We start from the raw sequence: 21,013 nt of genomic DNA on the forward strand, positions 1-21,013 counted from the left end.
TTTATTTAATGATCTCTCTAGGAAAAAGGAAAAAATTCCTTGAACAAATAAATCAAGAATTTCATACAAATATAAACTGCAAATTTTAATAACAAGCGTCATTTGTTTTTGTGGCATGAGTCAAGGATGCAGAAAGTCACTAAAAATAAAATATGCAAGGAGACCCTATAGATATAATATAGATCAAAACATGAAGAAGTAGACATTCATATTGAATCCATTTACTGAAAAAGCCAAAAAGGAACATGGCTCCCTTTTATTGTCATCTTATTGCATTTGTAGGCTTGTGCTCGCAATTTGTCACAAACATTATTATTTGTTTAAAGGTGGGAATTACATCCAGTTAGGTAACTTTTACCAATACTTGCCTATAATTTTGAGGCTTTTGGAACAAAAGTTGGATCAATGCAGACAACCACCTGTCAAATCAAATGTGAATTATACAAGCATTAGAGTCCAAAAAGTGTCGATCAACGTAAGAACATGGCTGGGCAGTCAGTTTTACATACCTTGCCTGCACTTTTACCCGAATGAAGATACTCAACAGCATCTGGAACGGCCTGGAGGCCCACAAATTTTTTGGGGTCTATGGCAACCTATGAACAATAGAACCGGAACGGTGAGGTATTGTGATCCATTCAAGTCTAAAGAGGCCACAAATTTGGTTGCAAGTTAGTATGGAAAACAATAATTTGACCGTCAGCATTCAGAAAAGATCCAAAAAAAACACATTCACAGGATGACTTTCACACCAGCAAATTTCTAGTCATTAAAGTAGACAGATGAGTGTGCGCTAATATAAGTTTGATTTAGTGCGCATGCAAGTTCTTCAGATTTCAAATGGTCAATCCAAACCCAGTAAACTTTCCTAGTTTTCTTTTTTATTATCACGAGTAACCATGAAATGGTCCTATACTCTCCCCAAGTAAGTTGGCAAGTCCCGGAATGTAACTTGCTAATTTTTTACGAGTTCTATAGAACTTGTTGACCCGAGGGGTGGGGTTATGTTGACACCATCTGCATATTGGAGAAGAAACCTCCCTGGTCACATTAGTGGTAAAATAAAATGATCCTAGCAATAGAATGCTAAAGAAGTTGAAAATCCATTCCTGTGAAAAAAAGAGAAAAGAATGACAAATGCTAGCCTAATCTTTTGTTTCTCCAATGAGAAATTTGAACCAATGTTGCCTGCTGTGCCCTGAAAACAGCTTCAATCCAAACCAAAGGCACTAACAGGTAACCACCGATTATATTTACTTTTTTTTGATAAAATAGCCCAAGAAGAAAAATCAGATAATTAAAGTTGATAAATTATATTACCAGTGGTAAAATCAATTTTTATTTGGTGAATGCTACAAGAATGCCATAACACACATTAGTAACCCTACCTCTCACTTATTTATCCCAATCAACAAATCAACCCTGAAAATGCACATATTGACGCAAACTACTAACAGATGCCCCAAGCCCCTCAATCTCATCCCCCCCCACCCCAACAAAACACCACACACCCCCAAAGAAAAAGGAGAAGAAGAATAAAAGTTCAGAATATGCTTAGATATAAGCATCACATGACCAGCATTAATTCCACTCCACATAGGTGGCTTAATAACACCACACATAAATAGGATAGGCATATTACCTTAAGCTGTCCCATAGAGAAAAGATGATATAGTCTATCAAGGTGTTCCTTCCATAAGTGAGAATATTGTATCAGGAAAAAACCAGCCTGAGAAAAAATGAAATGCTTTAAACAACCAAACCTTACAGAGTCGATATCATTTGCTTCATCAATTATATACAGTTCAATGTTCCTTTTGGTACGAGGAATATAATGGATGAACCATGATTACAGGCAAGCATATCCAGATTCCCTGATGGATGCATGAACAAGGTCCCCTAAGGAGCTAATTTCAAGACGATGGATACACTGTACACACCATGGGTGGGAGAGAACAGCAACCAATGAAAGAACTTACCTCTATGATAATTTCTATTAAAGACCATTAGAAAAATACATATGCCAAGAAACTTCGAAAAGGAAATAGAAGTAATACAAACCAGAACACTAATGCATGAGTGGTGACACAATTACTTTCCTGCAGATCTTTTTAAACAAATTATGGACTTTCTATTGGGTCAAAAGGAGGGGAATTCAGCCAAAACACCGGTAAAGCGAAAAGATAGAATGTGAGATGACAACAGAAAGGAATATACAGTAGCTTAATCAAGTATTGGTAGCAGGGCATCAGTGTCATCATATGACAATTACATACCACGGTTTGGCTTTTTGCTAAGAGCTTCTCACACAGTCCAGTATAAGCTAAAGGTTTCCATCCATGCTCTCCTTGATACTGATGCAAAATATAAAATAAAAGCTGTGAGAAAACAAACGGAGAGCGAGAATTCACTACTTGCATGCATAAAATTGATGACATCAATAAGTTGGTTCCAAAATCACTACTCTTGACTTTTAAAAACAACAAAAGCAGAATTTGTTAATTCACTGAGATCAGTCCATACTTGAAAAGATGAGGAGTACGATCCTCAAATGCTTTTCAGCTCTGTCGAGAGAATTAACGCTTACTCCAATAATTGACTCCTCAAATGCCAACCCGAATTTAACTTCCAACATTTTGACTAGAACACAATCATAAGAGAAACCACCAGCGAGAACATTCAATAAAGAAGTAAACTTCACTTATTGTTGTGGAAAATTCTTAGTGCTTTAATTAGAAAAGCAATGTAAACTATCAGGCCTAAACAGATGTTGGCCATACCAAATGAGAAACTGACTTTAGTAAGTCAATTTGGTTTGAGACCAAGGATGTAGACCATCAGGCAAGTTTAGAGATTAGTAATCAGAAATGATGCAGGATCAGTTTCCCCATTGGCTTTCCTTCTTGCAAGCAAACAACTCAGAACTATAAAGTTTATGTCCAAGAATTCTAAACTTAGTTTGAAACCACGGATGTACACTGTCAAGGATCTTAGTGATTAGCATCAAAAGAGCCAAGCAATATCATTTTTCATTGAGGCCTTCCTTCTTTCCTCAAAACTCAAAACAATTATTGGTAGCTAGCCAATAACACTATAATTATTTTTAATAAACATATTCAAGGGAATTAACAATATTAAAATGTGCGAACACAACTTTATTTCAGGTAAAAAGCAAAGGTCCCCTCTAAAACTCTTGTCAAATAATGTAGTTTACACTTTTTAGGAGTGAAAAATAAACTATATTACAGGGCACCAGGAGAGTGCTGCCTGATGAAAGAAACCAAAAAAAAAAAAGGAAAAAAAAAGAAAGAAAGAGCGAAACTAAGACACTGTAACACATTGCAGATCCTACTTTCATGGTGATAACAGAGACACAATTTAAAAGTGTTGGACCATTAATATAAAGGTCAATCTACGCCCTTTAGAGCCACATTGCATCCCTATATATCCAAACCAAATCAGAATATCCTAAATTTTCAAGCATACACAAGCGCGTGCCTAGGTGTATGTAGGCAAATAGATCCGTAAAGCATTCACACGTTGCTCCTTATCTTTCTTACGTAAATGCATCAGATAAATGAAATTGAGTCACCATGCATAATTTGCTTTGCCACCAGTTGTCAGAATCCATTTCAAAGAAAATGCATTTAGACTTTTAGAGTTTTATCTACTTTACCCTTTTGTACTTCGAGATTACCAAGATTCACTTTCACAAATGTTTAGAAATTCTGTAGCATGTATCAGATTTTAGTTTGTCCAACCACCTTGATGAGGATAACAAATCAAATGCAAAAAGAGATGTAGAAATAAAAGATTAGAAGGAAAGAACAATAGCTAAGTTATAGGCACACTTTTCACCAAATGTAGTATCTGAAGAACTGATATTATGCAAAGCTTATTGGAATAATTAAAAATGAAAAACACGAACCTGAGAAATCATTCCAATCACAATCATTCGTCCATAAAGTGCCAATGCATTCAAGCATAAATTAAACATGTCACCACCAACAGATTCATAGACGATGTCAACACCTTTGGAAAATTCTTTTTTCAGAACCTAGAGAAGTTGAAAGTGAAGAACCAGAAATTAGCAATAGACACCTGATGTGATTGCATGGTAAACTAGGATAAATCAAAATTAATGAGATGAAGACCTCTGGTTTCAGAGGCTAAATACGATGAAGCAGAGAAAAGATTTTTCTTGAAACCTATGATAGCCGTGGTATTCATCATCGTCATCCAAGCCTTTATCCCAAAAATTTGGGGTCGGCTACATGAATCTATGAGAAAATAAAAGGGAACCCACTATGTGTATTCGTTTATGCCATTCATTTCTATCTAGGATCATACTTTTATCAACTCTTAAAGAATTCATATTCTTTCTTACTACTTCAAGGCATATCTTTTTAGGTCTTCCTCTTCACTTCCTACTTTCGCCTATACAAATTCTCTCGATTCTCCTCACCGCCGTACCGCTATCTCTACATTGTACATACCTGTATCATCTTAAACGGTTTTCTCGCAACTTATCTTCAATTGGTGCTACTCCTACCTTAGATCTAACAATCTCGTTTATTATTCCTATCTTCTCTCGTGTGGCCACACATCCAATGAAGCATCGCATTTCTGTTACATGCATTTTTTGGATATGTTGTCTCTTAATAGCCCAACACTTAGAATCATACATCATCACGAATCGTATAACCGGCCTATAGAATTTTCCCTTCAACCTTAAAGGAATCCTTCGGTCGCATAAAACCTTATGATAGCCATGGTATTAAGGAGACAAAATAACTTTGCAGTCAGATCAAGCACACCAAAACTTTATCTACTATTACCTCTTTGCTTAACTTAGAAATTAAACCACAAGAAGTTTAGTCTTAATCATCAACTTTAACTAGGTCAAGTGACATACAAGAAGTTTTACATTCTGGACAAAAGGTACACTACACACCAACCCAGTCTAAATTTTCATTTGAAATCTCTCAAGCGTACAACATGGTTAGATGAAATTTATTATCATATAGTTTTGAAGGTTTCGGGTTAAGTCAGAAAATTTTCAAACAATGCGGAATTAACTTCTATAGATGAGAAATAATCTAGGGTTCTATGTGACCGGCTCTATTCCAAGTAATCATTTCGGAAAAGCCTTCATCATCTCATCATCATCATCATCATCAAAGCATTTATCCCAAAAGTTTGGGGTCAACTACATGAGCTTATGAGAACATCAATGGGAATCCACGTGTTTGTTTTCAAGTAGAGAACACCCCAACGATATTTTCATTAGACTCATGTTCATATGTTTGGTAAAGTTTTACACTGGCTGCCGACCTACCGCAACCCTCCTCATTTATCCGGGCTTAGATACCAAAATTCATTGGATGAAAAACAACAGCAGGCAATACTAGATCCAATTTTTTGTTGACTTTCCATGTAACATTTTACACGAGGTTCAGAATTATCCTTCAGCCTAGTAAAATAGGAATTGCAATGAAAAAAAAAAGCATGGTTTGATCAACTTACAGTTTGAATATCTTCTGCTTTATAGTCTATGACTCTATCAACTCCCAATTCTTTCAAAAGTCGAGCCTTTTCAACTCCTCCACAAGTTGCAACAACTGTGTTTCCTGCTATTTTCGCAAGCTGCAGGTATAGCACTTAGTAGTCAGAAATTAGCTTTAAAATAATAAATGATTTGAAAAACGATTAAGGTAGATAACATGGATTAGCACAATCACAAGGAAATAAGTACGAATAAAAATAAAACTGATAAATGAAATTATGGTGGTTAAATAAACTGCAACAATTGCAAATAAAATGTATTGATTTTTGGTTTGCAAAGTTTCCCACCTGAGATATTATGAGTGCACAAATAATAGGTTAGCGTAACTGCCACACATACACTAAAAAATTATCTCTGGTGCGATTCGCCTCAGTCATGTTAACACATCTCTGGTCCACACCTTTTCTAATAAAATATACATATATAAGTATGTATATATAGCTATACAGATCTATTTTTCTCACGTTCATTTTCTCAGAAAAATTAAATGCATAAAGATCCTATGAAAATCTGTGGTGTTAGGGCATCTGGCAGAACTAAGTTTAAGATTTACGACAGAAAAGTCAAATAGTTATAGCAAACTTTCACTAGAAGTGAATATGAGGGATCAAGTAATTAGATATGTAAAGCACTATAGGAAATAGGAGGCATAAAGCATTGTGTTTGTCAGTTAACAATTCAACTATTTAATAAACAATGATTGCTAACAGTTATCGTAGTCTTTATATGGTATTGTTTATCTACACATATTTCCAAGACCATTTGATTCATGTTGAGATTTATTCTGAAGTTTGATTGCATCAGGTAGGTAGACAATTCCCATAAAGGGTCCTGCAGTGTTTGCAGGATCAGAGAAGGGCAGATGTAGTCAGCCTAAACCTTGCAACTCAATCCCATGCAAGCACAATTCTGCCCTTGTGCACAAGACGACCCCCCACTCTGAACATTTCACATATTTGAAGAACGAGTGACATAGTGATGGAAGGAAACACAATATATTTATAAACTAGATTTCTAACACTCTCACTCAAGTGTGGGTTGGACAATGCTACGGCCCAACACGTGCACAACAAACGAAGCCCAACATTAGGGCTACTCTCACAAAGGTCATCACTTGGGGCAACAACAAGCAAACACAAAGGCCCACACTTGAGGCAACAACAAAAATGGGGTTTAAATTGCGGAAGCTAAGGTTTGAACCCAAGACCTCATGCTCTGATATCATGTTAATATTAGTTACTTTATCATTCAACCCAATAAGTTAACTTGTTGGATTGAAGCTTTTCACATCATTTATATATATTCTAACAAAGTGTATGTTTCATTAGAACGTTAAGAGACAATATTTTGAGAAGTGATATTTTACACAATCTATTGTACCTTTCAATAAACTCTTGGACCATTTAACCCTTGGTAAAGTGGTAAAGTTGTCTCACTAAAGACTCAAGCCTCAATGCTAACTTGAAAGTCTTTATTAAGCACCATAAGCCTACATCAAAGGGAGGCCATAATATCTTTTTGAGCACATAATATTAAAATTCCTTTGGCCTTTATTGGTTATCTATTGAGTTTCTTGTTGTCTGCATAAAAAATTTCTAAGGCCATTAATTCAATGAATCAATCCTATCCAAAGACCAAAATAAAAGGTAAATATAGTATAATAAATCAATATGGATATAACAAGGGTACGCAACAAGGTAATTTGAGTAATTGAATATATTCCCATAAATCAAATTCAACCTGGACTGCAAATTGACCAGTCCCACCAGCTGCAGCAGTAACAAGTACAACCTTTCCAGATTCCATCTGTCCTGCCTATAAGTTCCATGATGGCAAAAAGAAATTCTCAACAAGTTGTGCTCCCAAGTAAGATTAATGAACTTGTTTTAAACAAGATTAATGAATGTTAGGAAGACAAATGGGGAGAGAGAGAGAGACAGTATTGATAATGCCACCTTTTCTAGGGCAATTGATGCTGTTAGTCCTGAAGTAAGCATTGCAACAACTTCTGGATCAGGCCTTGCAACAGGAAGTATGTGTTTTGAAGGAACCTAATTATGAACAACATCAAACTGATAATCTTAAATTCGATAGATATCACAATCTGCAAAAACTTTAAAGCATTTACAAGCTTATAAAGTCAAAACTTTGCACTATTAATTCTTTTCCAGATATTATACCATTATGAATTCAGCATAAGCTCCATAAGTCATGACTGCAGCAGGAGTACCAACTTTCAAGCCATTTACAGAGTCTCCCACTGCTGCAACTATCCCAACTGCCTGCAACATCAAAGTGAGGAAGAACCACTTCAAAAATCATGTCCAACAATAAATTGTAACAACCACCAACAGCATATGTAACCTCACACTATCAGGACAATAAAAGGGCATTATGTTAATTAAGAATGATTCCTACACCTCAAAACCAGTATCAAATGGAAGAAGGGATGAGACATCTTGGTTGCTTCCACTAAAATAACGGCCTGAGCTGAAATTCACCTGTGCACAACGCATCCTTGTCAATAAATACTAAATACACATGCAAATACAGGAGGGACCGAGATTACCTAAATAAAGTTTTTTAAAACAGAAAAAGAAAAGGTACAATTTGATGACAAATAGCAGCTAGAATAGAAATGACAATAAAATATTACAGAAAAAAAGAGTCCAACATTTCTGGCCTTCTCAACAATCGTACCTAAATAATTTTTGCAACAAACTCCATTATCTGCAAAAGGAGCTCTTGGCCTAGTGGTAGCCTATTCCTTAGGGCTTGAACTAGGACATAGTTGAGAGTCTCCTCTCAGGCTCTCACACTAACAATAATAATAATAATGATAAAAAATAATAGAAAACAGGCTCTATTATCTGAGTAATTCCAGTCTTCCACCATTAGCAAAGATGACTGACATTTTCAGTGCAAGGGAAAGATGCTGGATCTAATAGCTCACTAATGTTTGATGAGAAATAGCACAATCTACAGAGCCTAATAGTCTTGATTTCAAGATAGCCCTTGAAACAATGTCAAAGGAAAGTGTACGATTCACAAATTTACTTCCATGAGGTTGAGTACCTTTCCAGAAAACAATACACTAGAAAGCTTAGCTCAGAAGCACTTCTACCCTAAAGACAACAACTACTAACACAGAAATTAGTAAATTCCACATTTTCCTTTCAGGTTGAGTATCTTTTGGATTACTGCATTATGCAGTTTGCCACCCAGCTGAACAATGGAGGTTGGAAATTGAAGAAGATAAGATGTGAACAATCAAAATTTGTCGAAGAGTCTCAATTACAAAGAAAGAGACTAACCAACCTAAAACCAAACTTTTAGAGAGAGATGTAAACTTACATCACTAGCATTTACGCCAGCATAAATTATTTTCACCAGAACTTGGCGAGATTCAATGGGCAACTTCAACGGTCTGCGCACTATGGAGGTAGCAGCACGAAAATTATGACTCAAGGTGTGCACAATTCTGCAGAGCAAGACAAAAAATTAACAAGAGTATGAGTAGGCATATCTTTTGTATTTCAAAATTGAGAGTGAAATCTTAAAGTGAACCGAAAATAGGTTTTATATAAATATTCTTTTTTCTGTAAAGAAAAATCAGGATTAATAAGTTCAATAGTAATGTTGAGGCAAGAAACATAATGAAGTATGTATGAGCTTGTATGGTTATCTTAGTCAGATTTTGATGACTAATAAGCACTGAAGTGCAATTGCATATTAAGAGAGACTTTTTATTCACAGGCACTACTAGTTTAGACCTGACGTAGCAACCGTTTTAGCATCTGCTGACAGTGACACAGACTGGAACTTAAAACGGTGACCAAAAACAACCGTTCTTGGCCCAAAACAGAGGATAACCGGGAATGAGACTCACCAAGCAGTAGACCTCACTCGATACTGCTGCACTTGCAAACATCGGATTATATTATGAGGTATTAATGAGTTCACATTCTAAGGACAAGAAAAAATCTTCAGATATATTCTCGATAAAGCCAATACTTCATGCATGAAAAGGTCATTTTTTTCATAACTCATTCGTCATTTTATAGTTCATTGCAACAATGCCGCTAAGTTCCTTCTATAGATTGAAATTATTGGTATCTCAGAGAAAACAACGGGTAATCCAACCAAATGAAAAATAGCAAGCATAACCGACAATGTTATTAAGTTAAGAAGTTCGAAGTATGCTCTCACATTTTCTCAAAACTCTGAGGAATTGGAATGTCTTCGTAGTAGACACTTGACGAGACTCTTTTTCCAGAACTTGACAAACGCACCAAGTATTTTGCTTCTTCTGCGGGAGTGGGCCAATACTCCATACCTCTTCTATTTGTAATCCATAAACATGCCCCAGCTTTACTCTCATTGGTAATGAGCTCGAATGCACCTAAAAGTGGTAGATGGTTCAACAAGTAAAATTGCTATTTGAAATGAAACTTGAGTTCAAATAGAAATAAATATTACATTTTTGACTTACACATATTCACCCAAAAACTCATACGTTACAAGAGTTGTTCATATCACCAAAGCCTTTATCCCAAACAATATTGGGCCGGCTATAGGAATTCATATTAGTGAGAACCCATCACTTGAATTCTCCTTCGCCATTCATTCCGATCAAAAGTACAATCGCGAATAATCCTATAGAGTTCATGCCCTCCTTATCACTTCCATACATGCCTATTTGGGTTATCCTCTTCTCTTTTTAATATTTCTACTTGGATTTTTTCAACTCACCCACTACCGCATTAATATTCTATGTTGTACATGACCAAAACCATCTTAGCATATTTTCACAACTTATCTTCGATTAAAGCTACCCCTATGCTAGATCGAAGAGTCTTGTTTTTTATTCTCTTTCACTTTTTTTGACACATAATCAACATTGTCATTTGTGCTATGCCCATTCATTGGATGCAGGGGCGGAGCCAGGATTCCAAACAAAGGGGGCAAAAAATTTAAGAGGTTAGTTGGCCCCCGAAATTTTTTTAGGACTATTATAGATTTTTTTTGTTGCAGAGGGCTCTTTTAACATGATTCATAATTGAAAATGCTTGTTCTATAGTCAACGTATGAAGAAGAGTTAACACTAGACATATCATTCTCTCAGTCAGATATTCTTTGACCTTCTAGATGTAATAATTCTTTAAATAATTCAAAAAGTGTGATCAGTGAGCGGACCCAGGAATTGGCATCATTGAGGGCACAAAAATGATACGGGGGTCCGGGGCAACGCCCCTGGAATTTTTTTTTTGGGTTTTTTGTGTGGGATCTCGATTCACAAATATAGACTGCAAACACATTAACAATACACCAAAATAATAAGAACATATATATTAATCTATTTTTGGGTTCTTTATGTTATGGTTCAGGATTCACAAATATAGACCGCAAATACAAAACACATTAATAATAATTCAAAATAATCACATTAATTAAAAAGAATACCGTAAGCACTCTCTTGTTCACGACCAATTTCTAGGGTCTCTAGAGGTATGCACACTTCCCGATAACTTATTGTTTGGCAAGAAATGAGATGTATTGATGGTGGGCTAGGTCTGGATGGGCTTTTGGGTTAGGAGAATAGGAGGGTTGGGTGAATATGTAAGTTAAGATAATAGTTTAACGGATTGGGCTAATGCCACTGGGGGCCTCTCCTTTTTCTGGCTGGGGGCCTCCACATCAGCCCTTACTAGAGCTAGTGGAATTTTTTTCAGGTCATTGGGGGCCCGTGCCCCCAGTGACTATACTATACGTCCGTCACTGAGTGTGATATTATTTCGCCACGGAAATAAGTGCTAACTCAAATACTCCGATTGAATCGAATTCGAATGTACCATGCTACAAGCACTGTCACAAACTCACATATCACTCGTTAGGGACTCAAGAGGTCAAAGTGGGTTTAGACCTTGGCCTTGTAGTTTTAAGGATAAATTTAATGGATTGGAATAAAATAAGTTTAATGAGACGAATTTGAAAAAAAATATATTTTTAACGGGAGCAAGATTGAAAATTGAATATTATATAGAGTATTTTTAAAAAGTAAGGGGGGCAAAATAGAAAATATCAATAGTATAATGATATTTTTGAAAAAACAAAGGGGGGCAATTGCCCCCCTTAGCAGTAGAGTGCCTCCGCCCCTAATTGGACGAGTTGCCTCTTATTTGCACACCATTCCGAAACATACATCCTTGTGAGGCGTATGGCAGACCCATAGAATCTCCCTTGTAACCTCAATGATCTTCTTCAGTTGCACAAAACCTTGTAGTTCACTCCCCCACTTCATTCAACAAGCTTTAATTCTATTTGGCACAACCTCCTCGATCCCTTCATCATTCTGAATTATAGATCCAAGGTAAAGAAAAGGTAAACAATACTCGTACTCAAGGCTCCCCTAGTGGGCGGGGTCGAGGACAGACAAGATATTTGAACCTGTGACCTCTAGCTTGCACTCCTACAAGATATTTGAAAATTTTTGCTATTTCTCTTGCCTCTGCTTTAATTGTCTCCACTTTGCCCTTTACTAAACTTACACTTTATATGTCCTGCTACTTTCAAAAACCTTAGGATTCCAAGACATGTCTCAAACAAAGCATAGACAACATTCTGGAAACACATATGTAAGCAAGTCATATTTACACAAGTTTCTCAAATTTGAAAGTATCTAAAATGGACATGGTTCAACATGGGATACTTGACGTCTAAATATATTTAACAATATACCTCCAAACGAGACTAATTTGCACACAAGACATTCTTGAATGTCATATATTTTACAGGTAAAACCATTGTGCTTTGCGGGATGCTCTCATCACTTAAAAGGTCAAAAGCCTCAGGAAAGAAGGGTAAAGAAAGACATGAGCAAAGAAGATACTTGACATACCTTTCACAACCATTTCCATCGGCACAAATCCCCCCGTCAAATTAATGAATGCAGGATCTATTTTTAAGCCCATCTCAGTCAGAACAAACTGCACCAAAATTTCATTGATGAATTTAGTTAATATGCTGTTTTGCATTGCACCTTAAAGGAAATAAAGTTGAAAATAGAACTAGTCACATGTGAAGTCAGGAATGCATGTGCATGTCAAACTGTTGAATAGGCTTTGGTTATCATGAACAGCATGAGAAAATACATAAAGAGATGATTGATATAAAAACCATCAACAGATCAATGGGAAGCTTTTCAATAAAATGTATATATAGACATTAAATATTGAAACAATCATGATATTAATGTCTCGAGATTAATACCAGTGGATCCTCCTTTATAATCACTTATTAATTAACTGCTCAAGAATCCTGTAAGAACATCGTCAAGTGGTGTGACTGCATGCAAGAATTTAAGCTTTCAAGTGAATTCTAAATTGACTTGTACTGTAGTACATCATTCATGGATAGAAAACATTTTTTCACCTAGGGAGTGATGAACTAATTAGCAAAAAGAAGCATAATGTAGAGCACTCCTACATCCCTCTTGAAATGTAATGCCAACATATAAATTGAAAGCAATCTAACTTAAGCAAAACTTTTAATCAAATAAGATTTAGATTCTGAAGAACAAATGAGAGTAGAATATTTTGTGAAAACCATATCCAATGTCCAGCTACACAGATCCATAAAGCATAGGTATAAATGATTCCAAGAAGATCGTTGTAATTTCAAAACAGAGGCGTACCTCAGGGCAGAGCACATTGATACGAATACCTTGCCGTTTGTACGGAACAAGTGATCTAGTAAAAAGAACAACACCGCCTGCACAAACAAATCAAATTACAGGATACGGATGTCACACAAATAAGATGGTAAGTAAGATTTTTTATGTGAAAAGAGTGTCATGCAGGAATAAGTAAGATATAGTGTCACAGAACAAAACCTTTGGAGCCCGAGTATATAGGGTCCATATACATTGGATAAAGACCCGCACAAGACCCCAAATTTATAATCACTCCAGGTTTTCGGGTAGCTTGCATACAGTTAATCTGTTGAGAAACCATGGAAAATTTTAAATACTGCCACCAACAAATGACTTAACAAACAAAAAATCTGCAAGAAACATTTCTTCCATGAACAGTATCTCCAACTTTATCAGTATTTTTTCTGTGTGTAGCAAGATGGGAGACAATTTATCAGGGTTGAGTTTAGCAGATTTCAACTTCCAACAGGTCACTTGTTATTTTTCCATTTCTAAGCAGACTTCCATCACTCTGCTTAAAAAACAGAGAGGTTCTTAATCAATGGGCAGCGTAGGTATTTACTATCACGATGTCGATTATAATGATGATGGTGGTGATGATAAGGAATTAATGTTTATAACAACTTTTCAAATGGTTAACATGAGGAAAGTTGCATAGAATTTTCAGAAATCATATAGCAAACATTGAGGCTGCGTCTAAATTGATGCCCCATAAAAGACAGTTGATGGAAAGAGTTCAGTTAGAATTTATTTAAATCACATTGACAGGACCAATAACACGTTAAAAGGCCAAAGCGGACACTTTCTGATCCCCATTCATCAAGCTGTTTCCTGACAATGATAAAATCATCAAAAAGCTTCAAGCACACTAATATAGCCAGTGTCAAGGAAACACCCTGCGTTATGGGAGAAAAGAAGCAAATCAGGTCAAACTTCAAGCTTACCGCATGACGAGTGCAATCGATGATTGCTATCAGGTTCACATTTATGGTATGCCTCCATGAATGACTGCCATCAGTTTGATCCGTTTGAAATGGAATGGAAGTACCAATGCCAGCACAATTAATAGAGATGTCTAACCCTCCATATGTTGCCAAGTGCTTCTGGAAAGCAGCAGCCAAATCTCCTGTTCAGTGCAGAAAAAACCTACTTAACTATCTGAAGGGAACCAGTTTATTTTGTTTGGTATGAGTTCATATTCTGTAGTATGAGTACAATTATAAAGTTGACTATCTACTAAGCAAATTTAATGGGCTGGGTGAAGGAGACAGATACAATCAAAGGAAATAAAATAAATAAGATACATGGATAGTTGGATACAAAAGCATAGATTACTGAATCCTTAGCCTTGCAAAAATATCTAAACCATAATGGAATAAAAAGGTTATTGATGAGATGGTACGAACCTCATCTACTCCAAACATCAGATAACTCACCCGTCTTTGTCACGTCACATCTGATGAACATAGCAGATGGAAAATCCATCTTCAAATGGAACTTGGCATTCTCTCTCTCAGCAAGGGACGCAACTTCCCTTCCTTTTTCTTCAGATAGATCAACAACTGTCACAAATATTCCCTTTGCTGCAAGAGCTAAGCTAAGAGCTTTCCCTACAAGTTTAGCAGGCATCAAGCGATTAAAAATCATTTATTTTTCAATAGGTTGCACCCCTATAGCTCTACCAATGCTATAAAAGAAAACAAAAAATGGAACTGTAAGATAATATTTATCACCATCAGTAGCTTTATTTTAGGAAAGGGGAGCCAGCATTTTTCTGCAGTTGTGCAACTCAGAAATATTGATTTCGTAAAAAAATAAGCCTCCACGAATCGGAATGGAGCAATTCAAAGGATTGCCAAACACATCCATCAGAGAAAACATATGACAGAGGCTGTGCAGTCACGAGTTCCAATTCAAATCCTGGTTCTGGTTACTACATCCACTTATAGATTTCCAAATAGCTTTGAACTCCACATACGAATAGCTTACACACAACCAGAATTAGCCACACCAAGCAAAATTGTAACATCACTGTCATATATAACTATCCTTCTCCCTTTCTCGTGATTCTAGTACTTCAAAACATTCCATTTGAAATCGCTACATCTCAATTTGATCATCAGAAGAAAATCTTTCAGTCGATCAGCATCTTCAAACACTCTTAACAAATTTCGCTAAATAGAAAAAAAAATCACTGGAAACCTTAAGCTCACTGCCTCCTCCATAGTCTCCAACGGAACTTAGAAGCGACCGATTAGTGATCGAAACGGAAATACCAAACACAAATTTCAAACGAAACAATAATTTAGGGGATTGAGTTTTACCAATCCCAGAGGCACCTCCAGTGACCAAAGCAGATAATCCTGGTTTGAGCTCCATTTCTTCTTCTCTCTTCACTTCTCAATCGATCGATTTAGATATGAAAGAAGTTTTGTATTTGTGTGCAAAACTTGTAGCAGATTAGCAGAAACAAACAACAGTATATAAACTTTTTTCCTTATATAAAATTTGGGCGGAGAAGGCAATAACGTCAATGACAGGAATGTCTTTGTGATTATCTGTCCAGAAACGGCTGATGTTGTGCACTCTAAGGGCCAATATTCGTAAGAATAATGCTTGAGACCCCAAAAAAGTGATCCCAAAATACCTCTATTTAATGTGGAGTGTTGGATGTGAAGTGGATCATACATGTGTGTTTTTAATCAATGGTTATTTTAATGTCACTTAGATTTGGGGGACTTTTGGGGATCAAATTTTGGGGGTCTCTAGCATTGTCCTATTTATAAAGTACCAAATATGTGAATAAAAATTATGGTAACATAAATATTGAAAAATTTTAGGTTAGTTTAGTAAAGCATATGCCAAATGGTGATTAGTAGAAATGTTGAAATATTTTAAAATAGATATGTTGTTTGAATGTTGTGTAGTGTTTGGTTAAACTTTTGTTGGTAACATTTTTGCTGTGTAACATATTATGATAAATTATGTGTAAGGGTATTATGTAATTTAGTTGTAATTGAGAAATATAATTGTATCCAAAACATATAAATTAATTTATAAAATTTATATAATGAATTAAAATAAATTAAAGATACTTAATCAATTATAAATTAATAAATTTATTAAAGTTTTAATAAAAATTTATTTATTTATCAAATGAGAAGTATTAAAGTGATTTCTCGGTGACATAAACAAAATGGGTGAGGGTTATAATCGGAATAAAGTAAAGTCATAAGGACAAAATCAACTTTGGCCCCCTGAAATGCTAGTGAAATTGTTCTATTTTGTAGCATTTCCAAATGTAGTATAAATGTTGGAAAAATTGCCTCGAAGCATGTGTCAAAAAAAGCTCATTTGGATGCCCTTACGAAACGGGGTCATAGTAGCATATATGCTGTTTAAATGCTTTGTAGTGTTTGGTTCAAATTTTGTTGGTAATTTTTTTTCTGTGTAGTAGATTGTAATAAATTACGTGCAGGGATATTATGCATTTTATTTGTAATAGAGAAAAATATCTGTATTGAAACATAAAAGTTAATTTATAAATTTAATATAATCAAATAACAATTAATTTAAAGTTACTTAAATTTAATATAACGAAATGAAAATTAATACATAAATTAATTTTAATTGTTAAAATTTTACTAACAGTTAAATTTGTTATTAATTAATTTATAAATTGAGAATTATTTTAATAAAACTATTGATAACGCAGCATGTGAGGGTAAAAATGGAATAAAAAAATTAAGGAGGACAATATCGACTTTTTACATTTAAATGCTATTAAAATGACCCTTTGAAGTAGCATGTGAGAAGTAGCTTTTTATACTGAGCAAAATGCTCTCAATTTACGTGCTCCAAAAACCTGTTTTTGTAGTATAAATGCTACCAAATAAACTGATCCAAAGAGGGCTTTATAATATTTGCATATTTCTCTCCTTTTTCCTTCTATGAAATGAAAAGGGGTGGTCAACAGATGATTTACTATCTTTTCCACTCCATTTAGTGGCTCGGGTGTCCATATACTTACTTTTGACCCCATTTGACAAGCAATTTAGACTCTTAAAGCAACCACAATAATTGTTTTTTGTTGGGATATGGATAATCCATGGAGATTTATATTTTGCTACTATGGTTGTATTGGAGAATGTGTTTTGATGATGTGACTAAGTCAACAAAATGTGTTAATACAATGATATAAATTTGCTAGCTTTATTGCAATAGAGGTGGGATTCGGTATTTATTTTGATGTAAAATGTGTGTGCTATGGGGCCTAGCCATGAGCAAACATGTAGGCATTGAATTTGCCATGCCCACATCCATGGGACAGCAAAAAGAGGTCAGCACAATTATACCATTGGAGCATGAACAGTTATATATTGGCCCAGCAAAATTCAGTTTTTGTCATCCATGGGCAAGCAAAAAGCCCTCATTGTGAGTGCTAAATTCGAATGGTTATGTTCCCAATGCAAATTTCAAAGTAATATAAAAATAGTATTTCTAAATTATTCTAAAAACAAGCATAATATTGCAAGTTTTAACCACCAAATACCTTAAATACCCTACCTTATCTTTCTATAAATAATAAATATTATATATATGTAATAATTTATTATAATAATTATGTAAAAAAATAATAATATAATTTTTATTTTTTAATTTTTATGTTGAATGTCTTTTGATTGAAGATGTCCCTAATTCACTTGAAATGTGAAACAATTTAATAATTGATTTTTAATATTTTATTGATAAATTGCATAATGCCTATATACAGTATTTGAACAACATATATATACTAGAAGCAAAAATTAAATCAAACACCCACAACATTTGCAACAGCATATGTATTAGCATTTCAAACAACATTTTAAAACCGCATATATGTTACTTCTCAAATTGTTTACGAAACGGACCCTAGTCGAGATGATACAATTTTTGAACCCATAAATTGATCAAATCGATTGCAGTTATATTTAAACCTAGGCCTAGCAACTTGTATAAACAAATTTCACTTTACTTCCTGCCCCTCCGTGGATCCAATGAATATTGTCCACTTAATTTGGGTCAGCCCATACTAATCCGCATGGATTTATTCTTCTGTGCCCTTTGGGGCATAACGTGTTCACTATTTTAAGACATTTGGCATATTATATCATACACTTCACTTCTTTTTATGTGTGATGTTGAATTTAGAATACTGAGCTCATTCACCACTCGATAGATCGTACAACACCACCAAATTTGATATTGCAGAGACTGATGGCCTCGAACACTTGAGTCAAATGCTACATTCATGTCCTAAAAATGTATTTATAAAAAAATTGGACTTTGATTATTCTTTTATATGTCTACATTTCAATTTTTGTAAGATAGAATAGTATTGTTTAACTTTGTACATCCTTGTACATGTGTTGTAAAAAAAAAGTGGAAGTATTCATAATTAACGTATAAAGGTATATGAATAATGTGTATACTTTTCTAAACAATATCACCTGTTTTAGCGAAATAGCGAAATGTGTATTCATGCATTATTAAATGTATATATGTGTTACATAAGTGTTGTACATTACATAGTTGTAAGAGAGCCACACTAAATTACGGGAGGCAAAACTTTGTCCAATCCGAAAAACCAAATTTGGTCGTCTCGTATTAAATTAAGGGGTTTTTACTCATAAGAACAAAAATTAAAAGTTGTATTCAAACAAGGACAACTTAAAAAAAAACTTTAGAAAAAAGGACAAAACCTACAAACTTACAAAAATACCCTCCCTCCTTCTTCTTCCTTCTTCCTTCTTCTTCCTCCTTCTTCCTCCTCCCCCTTCCTTGCTCCATCATATCGGATGTTGGTCATCCGTCCACCGTTTTCGACGAGCCAACTACCGAAATGAAGCTCTAGGTTAGCCCGATCAAAGCCCAACCATCACCCACAGTCGATTATCACTTGAGTTGCCGAAAAAGTTTCGTGAAATCACATCCACCATTTGAAAAAGAGCTAGATCCGGCCAATATGGCCAATGTCGGCGACTATCAACTCCTCCAATCAACTCCACGGATCAAGGCGCATCACCTATGAGGTTTTATTGCTTTTTCGAACTCTTTTTTTTTCTTCTAAAATCATATATGAATCTGCAGATATAATATCTGTTTCAGATCTGTTCTGATATGTTATCTATTTTGAAACTTCAAACATATACCATTTCATTAAAGATAGATAACATTTTAACAAGACAGATAACATTTGCCAAGACAAATAATATTATGACAGATATCAAATTAATCGAAACACATAACATATCAGCTGCAGTATGCATATCCCAAAAATACGAAAATTACCATAGAAAATGCCGAAAATAATGATGTGATGACAAATCGAAGGAAAACAACAAGATCTATAAGTCCCGTGGTGAGTATGAGTAGATCTAGTTCGAATACAACAAAAATCGGGATGAAAAATCACTAAAAAATGCATAGAACTCTCGAATAATGCATGAGGGACGGAGATGAAGCTTTCAGCGGAGCTCAGAGATGAATTATGTACAGGATGCATGTGTCATGTTTAAGGATGAAGATGAGGGTATTTTAGATAATAAAACCATATATTTTAACTTTTTGTCTTTCTTGGAATATTAGTTCAAACTACAAGGATTTTATGAAATAATACTTTTAAGAGTGTCCTTCTTGGAACAAAACTCTTCTATAAGGGACTAATATTTAATTTTTTCTTAAATTAAGTTTGAACATAAACTATATGTTCAAAATTCGGATCCAAACATAAAAATCTCGTCTGATTTAAATCGGGGCATGGTCCAAACACAAAAAATTCCTTCAATTTAAACCCTGATGTTGTTCGACCCAAAATAAATTTTTTGCCACCCTTATACTGAATAATAAATGTCATTTAAAAATATCCACCGAAGTAAAAATATTTCTCATATGAAACATTGTGTCCTAATTTTCTTTTGTAATATCCTAAATTTTCACCAGGGATAATTATACGGCACGGTAACTACTTGCACATTCCCAGTTACTCGGGTCCGTACAAACAATGTACCGTAAGTCTTAATTATCGGAATACAGTTATCTAACTTTCATACATCAAAATACTTCATATTACATACCAGGGGCGGATGCAGGATTTTAACTCAGGGTGGGCAAAATCATACAGGGGTGCTGCCCCTGAATTTTTTTTTTGCTTGTTAAATATGACTTCAAAATAATGAAAAACAACGCTAAAAATAAAAAGTTATTATAATCCGATAAATAATAATTGAAAGTTGATTTACTAATTGTGCTCGTCGATTTTTCACATTTTGTAATCGTTCTATGATATTTTCATTTGGAATAGCATCAAAAATTTATTTATCACAGTTCACAACTAAGTATCTGACCAAAGCTTTATAATTTATAAGCATCATACTTTTCGCGAGTCGCATTATGATTGGAGAATAAAAAAGGGTAAAGTCTAGATAAATTTTTTAAAAATGTATTAAGTTGTGCTTTTAGTGAAAGACATGGATAGGAGGATCTTTTGGGTAAAAGATGAAGAGTTTGGTCTGGATTTCTAACCCATCTTTTCAAGTATTGATGGGCTAAGATTTCAATAGGCCCAATTATTCTATAATCCATAATCTATCATTAATATAGAACAAAAAGTCCTAAAGTGCAGGTGGGCAATTAGGCCCAATTTTTTCATAATCCATGATCTATCATTAATATTATTAAGAAAATCCAAAAGT

At 34.8% G+C, this 21,013-nt stretch overlaps 1 protein-coding gene across 1 annotated transcript; it reads right to left on the reverse strand.

The window, feature by feature from the left end:
* Nucleotides 1–151: 151 nt before the first annotated feature.
* Nucleotides 152–15,830, reverse strand: LOC119991833 (prostaglandin reductase-3). Its single transcript, XM_038838317.1, has 18 exons — nucleotides 15,602–15,830; nucleotides 14,714–14,887; nucleotides 14,222–14,403; nucleotides 13,458–13,563; nucleotides 13,260–13,336; nucleotides 12,465–12,552; nucleotides 9,776–9,968; nucleotides 8,921–9,047; nucleotides 7,987–8,067; nucleotides 7,747–7,848; nucleotides 7,522–7,617; nucleotides 7,307–7,381; nucleotides 5,527–5,646; nucleotides 3,929–4,057; nucleotides 2,277–2,354; nucleotides 1,643–1,729; nucleotides 510–596; nucleotides 152–419 (listed from the first exon to the last, which is right to left on the reverse strand). The coding sequence occupies exons 1-18, from the start codon at nucleotides 15,654–15,656 to the stop codon at nucleotides 369–371; spliced, it is 1,908 nt and encodes a 635-aa protein (XP_038694245.1). The 5' UTR covers nucleotides 15,657–15,830; the 3' UTR covers nucleotides 152–368.
* Between the last annotated feature and the right edge of the window lie 5,183 nt (nucleotides 15,831–21,013).

The sequence above is a fragment of the Tripterygium wilfordii genome, chromosome 22 (genome assembly GCF_013401445.1).
Source record: "Tripterygium wilfordii isolate XIE 37 chromosome 22, ASM1340144v1, whole genome shotgun sequence".
Lineage (NCBI taxonomy): Eukaryota > Viridiplantae > Streptophyta > Magnoliopsida > Celastrales > Celastraceae > Tripterygium > Tripterygium wilfordii.

Excerpts from the sequence above, each read along its gene's own strand:
- LOC119991833 (XM_038838317.1), bottom strand. The coding sequence starts at position 15,656 with ATGGAGCTCAAACCAGGATTATCTGCTTTGGTCACTGGAGGTGCCTCT. Across the intron at positions 14,888-15,601 it reads TGGAGGTGCCTCTGGGATTG|GGAAAGCTCTTAGCTTAGCT; the intron begins GTAAAACTCAAT and ends CTAAACTTGTAG. Across the intron at positions 7,849-7,986 it reads CATTTGATACTGGTTTTGAG|GCAGTTGGGATAGTTGCAGC; the intron begins GTGTAGGAATCA and ends TTGATGTTGCAG.